This window comes from Sphaerodactylus townsendi, linkage group LG07 (assembly GCF_021028975.2).
Source record: "Sphaerodactylus townsendi isolate TG3544 linkage group LG07, MPM_Stown_v2.3, whole genome shotgun sequence".
In the NCBI taxonomy this organism is placed as follows: domain Eukaryota; kingdom Metazoa; phylum Chordata; class Lepidosauria; order Squamata; family Sphaerodactylidae; genus Sphaerodactylus; species Sphaerodactylus townsendi.
Genome location: NC_059431.1, coordinates 96,989,013 through 96,998,857, shown reverse-complemented (window position 1 = coordinate 96,998,857; position 9,845 = coordinate 96,989,013). Strand labels below are relative to the sequence as shown.

At 44.1% G+C, this 9,845-nt stretch overlaps 1 protein-coding gene across 1 annotated transcript; it reads left to right on the top strand.

The window, feature by feature from the left end:
- The first annotated feature begins 1,899 nt into the window (after positions 1-1,899).
- On the top strand, positions 1,900-7,543 carry LOC125437032 (transient receptor potential cation channel subfamily V member 6-like). Its single transcript, XM_048504402.1, has 5 exons — positions 1,900-2,059; positions 3,453-3,519; positions 4,358-4,626; positions 5,570-5,676; positions 7,282-7,543. Exons 1-5 carry the CDS (start codon positions 1,910-1,912, stop codon positions 7,541-7,543), a joined length of 855 nt encoding a protein of 284 aa, XP_048360359.1. The 5' UTR covers positions 1,900-1,909.
- The last annotated feature ends 2,302 nt before the right edge of the window (positions 7,544-9,845 follow it).

Genomic DNA, 9,845 nt, shown 5'->3' with positions numbered 1-9,845 from the left:
CAAAGTGGAGGAAAGGCCATGTCAATCACATCTTCTCCTCAGTGCCTTCTATGATGCCAGTGCACAAGAGGCAGGGTTTACACTCAGTGACCTTGCAGAGAAAGGAGTTTTGTTTCATTTAATGACAGCCTGAACTGGCTCTGACAGGTTTTTTGGTTAATTTATCGTATGTCACCTTGTTTATTTAGTATGTTGTAAAAAAGAATGTGGCTGAAAATTCCAGGAAAATGAGGCCATCTACATCAGTTTGTTTAAGAGCAGATGACCAAATTCAATATATGCGTCTTTGGTAAAACTCTTCTGGATCATTCTTGTACCTTTGTTGCCACTTTAGTATTTGGTCCTCTTTCTTCATACAGATCACTGCAAAATCCCTCCATATGGTCTTCTCAGGACAGATTTAAAGGTGGCTCTTTCCAAGGCAAAAAAACTCATTTGGGGGATTTTGTATTCATTTAATGTACTCATTCATTTAATGAATCATTTTGAGGTGTATTGCAAAAAAAAAAGGCCTAATTATCAAAAATCATCAAAAAAAGAGAGAAAAAGGGCAGAGAAGGGCAACGAGGATGATTGAGGGACTGGAGCACCTTCCTTATGAGGAGAGGCTGCAGCGTTTGGGACTCTTTAGTTTGGAGAGGAGACGTCTGAGGGGGGAATATGATTGAAGTCTATAAAATTATGCATGGGGTAGAAAATGTTGACAGAGAGAATTTTTTCTCTCTTTCTCACAATAGTAGAACCAGGCAGCATACATTGAAAATGCTGGGGGGAAGAATTAGGACTAATAAAAGGAAACACTTCTTCACGCAATGTGTGATTGGTGTTTGGAATATGCTGCCACAGGAGGTGGTGATGGCCACTAACCTGGATAGCTTTAAAAGGGGCTTGGATAGATTTATGGAGGAGAAGTCTTGATCCTCTTTGATCTGAGATTGCAAATGCCTTAACAGACCAGGTGCTCAGGAGCAGCAGCAGCAGCAGAAGGCCATTGCTTTCACATCCTGCATGTGAGCTCCCAAAGGCACCTGTTGGGCCACTGCAAGTAGCAGAGAGATGGACTAGATCAGGGGTAGGGAACCTGCGGCTCTCCAGATGTTCAGGAACTACAATTCCCATCAGCCCCTACCAGCATGGCCAATTGGCCATGCTGGTAGGGGCTGATGGGAATTGTAGTTCCTGAACATCTGGAGAGCTGCAGGTTCCCTACCCCTGGTATAGCCCATCAGTACATGGAAGATTCCCCCAGAGCCCCCTAGGACCAGTTCAGGAAATCAGAACCAGGGAGGAAGGATGAAACCCCTCTGCCTGAGTGCTACAGTCCCAATCCGGATTGGGCCTGAGAACTGAGTTCTGAGTGAGGAACTTCCAGGACACATCTGGCAGTAGGACCCGTGACAGACTTGTGGAGGACATGTGAACTTTTCAGTGTGGTTCTCTCTCTGAACTTTGGGAGTCCCAAAACTGCCTCAGCTTCCCTTTTCCTCTCATTTATATATGACTCATCAGACACATCATTTTCCTGTCATCTTACTCCCAAGTAGACACATAGGTGGCAGGAATTGTTTTGGTCTACCCTAGATAGACTGCCTGGGCAGAGAACAGGGGAGGCACTTTCCAAAGCAAGGTTCCTCTTTCCTCATTGACTCCCCGTTCATCTCATCCCCCCGGCTCTCAAGGATCTTTCTGCTTCATCTGACATGCTCAAAGGTGGTGGGGGGGAGGTCTTCTGAACCCATGCAGTCATCTTTGGGGCCTGTTCTCATTGCCTAATTCTTCCAAGAGGGACTCTTCCACAGAGACAGTCAGCTGTGGATGCCCGAATGTCAGCAGCAGAACCGTAAATAAAAGAGGTTATGGCCAGTGCTGATTGTGTGCCCTTTCCATTAACAGCATCACGTATGCGTGCATGATCCTGGTTACTATGGTGATGCGTCTCACAAACACTGATGGAGAGGTGGTCCCCATGTCCTTTGCACTGGTGCTGGGTTGGTGCAACGTCATGTATTTTGCACGGGGGTTTCAGATGCTGGGGCCCTTCACCATCATGATACAGAAGGTAAGGAATGCCTTGTGATCACATTGAAATTACAGGTGTCCACGTGTCGAATTTTAGATCCACAATAACTGAGGAGACGAGAGCTGAGAAAAAAAACCTGTTCTATAAGCCAGCAAAGCAGTTCCTTTCAGCAAGAATGGTTAGGAACACCCAGTGGTTCAACTGAAGTGAAGTGCCATTTCTCCAGAAGTTCCCTAAGAAATGTATTGCCAAAGGCTTTTTCAGTTGTAATCAATTGGCTGTTGTAGTTTTTCACAGCAGTGTGGCCATGGGTTGGTAGTTTTTGCTCCCAACAGCTCGCCTGCAGCAAAACGTTAGGAGCAAAAACTGTCACACCATGGCCATGCCACCTGGGAAAACCTACAACATCACAAGTTCTTGACAGAATCAGACCAAGTGTTCATTTAATCCTACATTTTCTGTCCATCTCTGACTAGGGTTGGAAGCCCAAAGGCAGGGAACAAGCAATAAAGATGGCCTCTCCCTGCCATTTGTCCCCAGCATTTAGAATCTAGAGGCACATTGTCTCTGAACATTGAGGTTCCATTTAACTTCAAAGGCTGTTGGTCTTTGGTAGATCTCTTCTCCATACATTTGTCTAGAACATTTCAAAAGCTATCTGAAGCTTGTCATAGCATTTTCCAGCAGCTCAACTCATAAATAAGTTTGGCATTGTTTGTAGCGGTTCTTTCTTTTGTCTACTCCATTCCCGCTCGCAATCATCTTCACTTGGCAATTGTAACTTCTAACACAACGAAGAAACAAGTTCGTCCTCTCTATGGTGGTCCCTTTTTTTAAAAAAAAGACACCCCCCTTTTTTTTAATTACTAAGTTGACAAGGTAACATTACAGAAGTCCTTTTGAGTTTCAGTGAAATGCATAGTTTGATCACAGTTTACTAGCTTTAGGAAGGAGACCACGCTGAAGATAGTGTTGCATCGCCCATTTTGGCTCAAGGAGATGGAGGTTCCCTTTCAGTCATCAGTTAAACCTTGATCTTCAACACAGACTTGAACATACAAAGCTGCTTTCTTCTGCATCAGACCACTGGTCCATCAAGGCCGGTCTTGTCTCCACACACTGACAGTGGCCTTTCGGGGTCTCAGGCAGAGGTCTTTCACATCACCTACTGTCACAATCCTTTCAGCTGAAGGTGGTGGGGATTGAACCTGGGGCCCTCTGCAAGCCAAGCAGATGTTCTACCACTGAACCAGAACCCCCCGGAAGATAACAAGACTGTCTTGGAATTGGCAGTTCAAAAGTGGTTACAGCTCTGCAAATCTGTCTAGCTGACCTTTTGCTAACATTAAATGTCCAGAGGGTATAGAATGAGTAATAATCTGCTTGCTGGAAAATGGGATGTGATGACTTCTCTGGTCTGTCTTCTGTCTAGATGATATTTGGAGATCTTATCCGCTTCTGTGGGCTTATGGCAGTCGTCATACTTGGCTTTGCATCAGGTGAGGGAGAAACTAATTAATGTGCTTTTATGGTTATCTCAAGTACTTCTCTCTGAATTTTTGGCATCATGGTGGGAAGGATATGGCACAAAATCATTAGATGTTAGTCTAGAGCTGGGGTTTGCAATCTTGTTGAACCTGTGGGCTCTTATGGGAGAATGGGTCCTACCACATATTGGCTGCCATGAGGGAAGGTGAGCAGTGACAAAATGGCTGCTATGGGGTGCTGGGGCCAGTCATAAAATAGAGGGAGGCTGTAAACCAATCAACCTTCCCATGATGGAGGTGCCTGTCTCCAGATGGGTGCCTACCATGGTCTTTTGAAACACATCCTGCAATAAGATGGAGAGCATCCAGGACTGGATCTTTGCATTGGGAAAGAAGCAAATGGGCACCAGCAAACCCAACAGTACGCACCGTTTTATAGGCAATATTGGACCCTGAAAGGGAAAGCAAGGTCAAAATCTGGGAAAACTTAATGGACTTGGTTTCCTGGTTGGGTGACTAAAGAAATGGGTCAGATTAAGCTCAGAAATGGGAGGACATGTGGGGGGGGGGGGAGGCAGGAAATTTAAGAGAAGGAAAATGATCTTGAAATTGAGAAAGGAAGTTCAGAGGAAAAAAATGTCACCCAGGGACAGCAGGGCCTTGGAACTGCTGGCATGAAGTTGGGAGGCAAGGGGGCTAGTAGTCTCTGGGGTAGGGAAGTGAGACTTAGAGGAAAGGAGTGCCCCAAGAGATGGAAGTAGCAGCCCTTGAGTGTTGTTTCCAGTAGGGCCCCCTTAGCTCTTGCCATTCTCTGCTGCTGACCCATCCTGTTTCTGTCATTCCACCCCAGCCTTTTACATCATCTTCCAGACAGAGAACCCCAATGCCTTGGGCCATTTCTACAGTTACCCCATGTCACTCTTCTCTACCTTTGAGCTGTTCCTCACCATCATTGACGGACCTGCCAACTATGAGGTGGACCTGCCCTTCATGTACAGCGTGGTCTACTTTGCATTTGCCATAATCGCCGCTTTGCTCATGCTCAACCTGCTGATTGCCATGATGGGCGATACCCACTGGCGTGTAGCCAGTGATCGGGATGACCTTTGGCGGGCACAGGTGAGAAAGACATGGGACAGGTGTGTGGGAGATGCTTGTGGTATAAGAATGAGAACAAATTTCAGGTGGTGGTAGTCAGAAGCTGTGACCCAAGCCATCTGGTTTCCCTCAGGAGACTGCAGATTTGCACCAGTTTCAAATCTGCTTAGTAATTGTGGCTCTCAGCCAAGGAACTGCGCAGTGGTATCAGACCGATTTACCACCTTCAGTGAGAATTATAATCCTTCTTCCCATCTTTTTTACCTCAGGCAGACTCAGTTCCTAGAACAAGGGCTTCAAGCAATTCACACTGTTCATACATTTCCTCAGATGAAGTCCCAGTGCCCAGCCATTTTGAATTTTACAGATTATTTACTGTGTGGAACTTCTATTGTATATAAATTCTTGGTTTTGGGTTTAAAATGATGGAGTCAAGTATTTACCCAATGACTTGGTTCAGTCAGGGTTAGATCTAGGGATGTGCTTGTTCAAAGATAGTGGATCTTTCCTGCTTCTTCCCCCTCCTGCTCCTCCTGCTTCCCACCCCAACAGTTCCAATGGCAGCAAGTTACAAAGGAACATGAATTCCTTAATCCATAAAATGATGCCAACTCAAATAAATAAATTAATCGTTCTCATTTTGATGCAGTGGCTGGGTTAGACTTTAATTCTGTAGTCAGCATTGAAATTCACTGGCTAACCATTGTCCAAATCACTATCACTTTGTCTAATCCACTTCACAGTGTGGTTGTGCAGATAAAGTGAGGTAGTCATCATGTTCCTTGGAGAACACTAATATAATAATTTTATTTGAATGTACATGTCGGTGACAATCAATCCAGTTCAATTAAATAGAAATTCAAAACAAACATCTTTCTGTTTGGTGTATAAATGTGAACCTGTCCAGTCTGTTGGTGTGATTTATCCAGAGGATTTTTCCAATCCCTTGTTTTTTTCAATACAGGTTGTTGCTACTACAGTCATGCTTGAGCAGAAGCTCCCACGATGCCTCTGGCCTCGCACTGGTATCTGTGGACTAGACTATGGCCTAGGAGACAGATGGTACCTCAGGTGAGACCCTTTTTTAAAGAATAGGGTGAATCTCCAGCCTTGTTGAACTAGTGGCTGCTTTTAGTATTCTAAGAATGGGTTGTGGGTGCCATAACAAAATGGCTGCCGTGGGGACCAGATCTAAGCGCAAACTGTTGAGAGCAGGGTTGGCAGCTGAATGGAAAAAGTATCCTGTCCTTTTAACACAGGTGTAATGTGTGAATATGGACAGTTGAAGCTTTTCATGGAGCAGAAGTAAATCACTTTACTGGGTATTTGTAACAAGGGACCAGTTTAAAAGTTGGCAGTTGTGACACCCTTTTTCGCTCACTGTCCAGTCCTGAGGCCTAATAATTTCTCCCCTTTTCCAGAGATCAGTGTTTCGCACTCCTCATTCTTGCTTGTGGCTGAAGAGAATTTTAAATCTTGAAATTATGCAAATTCTGGTAGATTGCAACACTAGACCTAGGGTTGCCAACTCTGGGTTATGAAATTCCTGGCACTTTGGGGGGTGGAGCCTGGGGAGGGCGGGGTTTAGGAAGTGGAGGAACTTCAGCAAGGTATTATTCCATAGAGTCTACACTCCAAAGCATCAATTTTCTCCAGAGGAACTGCTCTATTTTGTCTGATCATTTGTAAAAGTGGGAGATCTCCAGGGCTCATTCCGCACATTCAGAATAATGCACTTTCAAACTGCTTTCAGTTCTCTTTGAAGCTGTGCAAAATAGCAAAATCCACTTGCAAACAGTTGTGAAAGTGGTTTGAAAACGCATTATTGTGTGTGTGTGGAAGGGGCCCAGGCTTCACTTGGAGATTACAGACATATACCACCTTACACCTGTCAGCTAACAGTAAACCAATACTGAATAACTCAATAAAAATCTTAACTGGATACTCAAAGTGCCTACCAAACTCTCAATTACTCCACATAAACCATGTGTACGTAATAATCATAAAACACAGTCCTTAGACAAGGGACTTCGACAATCTAATAGAAACTCTTATCTCAGTATGATAAGGCGCGTAAAGCAAACAATCCAGCAGGCCTCTATTAGATTGCTATGATGCGAGTTGCATCTAGGATTAATGAAATTGTTACAGCATGGGAATTGTCTGAGGATTGTGCTTTATGGTTATTATGTACACAGCGTTTATGTGGAGTAAGTGAGAATTTAGTAGGCACCTCTCGTGTCCAGTTAAGGTTTTTGTTGAGTTATTCAGTATTAGTTTACTGTTAGCTGACAGGTACAAGGTGGTTTATGTCTATATTTTCTGTTGCATCTCTCTTTTGTTTTGATATGGTGGATTCACTTGGAGGTTGGAAGTCCTAGCTGGGCCCTATCCTCACACCACGACTTTCCTGTGTGCTCTCTAGTAGCAGATAGCCAAAGCTTTTTAATTTTGGCTGCAAAACGTGGGGCTAAGAGTTTTAGCTCTCATCGAAGAAGAAAGTCTATCTGCTTGGGGGGGGGGGGGGTTAGAACCTGAATCTGTTCCCTGTGTAAGCACTCAACAGTTTGGCCAGGCCAGGCCACAGTGGGATCCTTCACAACAAGACTAAGTTAGCTGTACAAGTTGGGAGGAGGGAGAAAAGGGCACGGGACTAATTCTTTCTGAACCCTGCAGGGTAGAAGAGCGCCTGGATGCTAACAAGCAGAAGATGGTTCGCTATGCCAAGGCTTTTAAGAACAATGACCTCGATAAGCAGTCAGTAAAGCTGGAACTGGATGAAGGGTTCCATTTCAGAAAGGAACACTCTCCTTCCGTCTCACGTAGTACCTCTCAAAGTAGCTCCCACCGTGGCTGGCAGATCCTGCGGAACAGCACCTTCAGCCATCTCCATGGGGAAGTCAACCATGCCCTGGAAGAAGAAGTCTACCATGTTTGACTCGCTGCACCATGGGAACTTTGTTCTGATATATGATTCTGTCAGCAGCTGTTGGGATCGTGTGGGAGTAGTGCCACCTTTCGTGGCAGCCACTCTCTTTGTGGGCTAGTCTCATCCCTGGGTGGGAGTTCCTTCTCAAATGTGGTTGCCCCTGATCTTCTGGAACAGCCAAGCTGAAAAATGCTGAGGTTTTGCTTTTTGTTTTTTGTGGTGCATCTTCTCTCCAGGACAAGCTGTTGTCAGGAGACCAGTGAAGTTTGCTGACATCAAAGAGATGTCTCTTAGCAGTTCAGTGATTGCCTCCTCAATAGTTCCTGCCACAGACTATTGTTGGGCAACATTCCACAAAGACCTCTCTCTGAAGAGCCGATGCCATGGACATTTTAGGTCTAAAATGTAAACAAAAAAAGAACTTTAAACTCAGGGAACTAGCAAAAGATGAGAAGCTAAGCAGCTTGTCAACAGACAGCATTCCAAAGACTTTTGTGGAGAACAAACCTCAGCGGAGAAAGTGGGTTATGTTTTTGGGGAGGAAAGGATTGAAAGGCAATGCACTTTAAGCCCTAGATGTAAATGAGGTTCTTTAGCTTAGTTAGAAATTGTATAGGGCTCTGTTATAAAGCTTATTACTTTTTCAGGTGATTGGACCAAAGCCGCCTTTTCTCAGCTGAACTGAGCTCAGGGTGTTTTGTTTGTTTTCCCTTGTTTTGGCGAACAAAATATATTTTTTAACTCATTGGCTTAACAGCCAGCTGCTGGCATTTCTCTTTGCCCCCCTGGATAGCCTGTTTTGCACATCATATGAACCCTTTCTGATTCCTATGTCAGCCGTCAGATTTGCAGGCTCCTTTATGAGTCAAAACATGTGAGGAATGTTGAGAGAACCTAAAATACAGTGCTCAAGAAGACCAGCACTGTTCTTTGGGATGGTTTCATATAGATGTCTACCATAGGTTGTCTTCCTAGATATCTACCGTAGGTTGTCTACCTAGATGTCTACCATAGGTTGCTTAAAGCAAAATGGAAGATAAAGTTATCATTCAAGAACATCTACATAACATCCAGGAAAGCTCCAACTGGCAGTGTTTTTCAGGAATTTCTTTTTGCACATCCCTTCCTCTGAGTCTGGTCCAGTGATGGCTTTTCCTGTACCTGGAGATCAGAACTTATCTCAACAATAGCATGTGAAGTAAGGACTGTGCTTCTACAGCTCCCTTGACCTTTACTGTCACTTTGAACTTCTTTGCATAAGAAAAAAAATGACAGGTCATGCATTATTCAAAGGAAACAACCATTTTAACATTGCCGCTTTCCCAACATTGAAACTCAGTGGAAAGTTATTGGCTTAATTCTTTGGCAAGAACATGATAGCTGCTGTCATGGACTTTGTATACATTTTGGCTCCAAAAGGGGGGTCTTGTTGTATATTGCAGAAGAGTGATGCTTGCAGAAACCGGTTCTATAATGTGAATTAGAGTTTTTGTCCATATTTTCCTTCAATGGTATTCAAGCTGCATTTCCAGGAATCTTCCAGCTCCTTGTAAGTTTATTAAGGGTTCCTCAAGAAGAAGATTGGTAATGGTGGGTGGGTTTCCCCAAAAGGCAGCTTTGTCTACTGCTTCTGATCTTTCTCAGAATATAGGTCATGAGCACTATAGCTTGGCTATATTCTAGGAATATTCTCAGCTCATGTTGGGGCATAATAGGACCAGCTGTCGGGTCTTTAGCAGCCTATTTAAACATAATATACTTTCTAAACATACCCTAAAATTCTTGCTGGGGTTTTGTGCGATGGATGACTGCAGTGAGACCCATTCCCTGGAGATAAAAGCTTTGGAAACTGTTGTTCCAGAGTACAGGGAGTTACTGTTAATCAATTCACTTTGACAAACTGAATGTTTCTGGAATCAGTCTTGGTGAGGTTTGCACTATAAGTGTGGAGGTGGGAATTGTTAATTTTGCACATTCATTACAAGCTGTGACTTGGAGTCATGGTTTTTAAATTGTGAGTGGTGATTTCATTTCATGTTAGAAAAAGGGATTTTGTGTATGTCCTTTTTTTCCAGTGCCAGTACTGTTGAGGCCAGCTGAATACAGTGTCTGCATCTGCTTGCAAATCCTCTCAGTGATTGGCTTGAGTTTTTATGGAGCCCTGGGGACTTCTCCAAAGCCCTTTCCTAATTCTGATACAAGTGGCATGAAGAACCGAGACCCAGTGCATAGGCCATTTTGGTGCCTACCAGAAAACCACTCTGTTGACTTCCACGTTACCAAAGTAGGAAGTGAACAAATAATTTCTCCA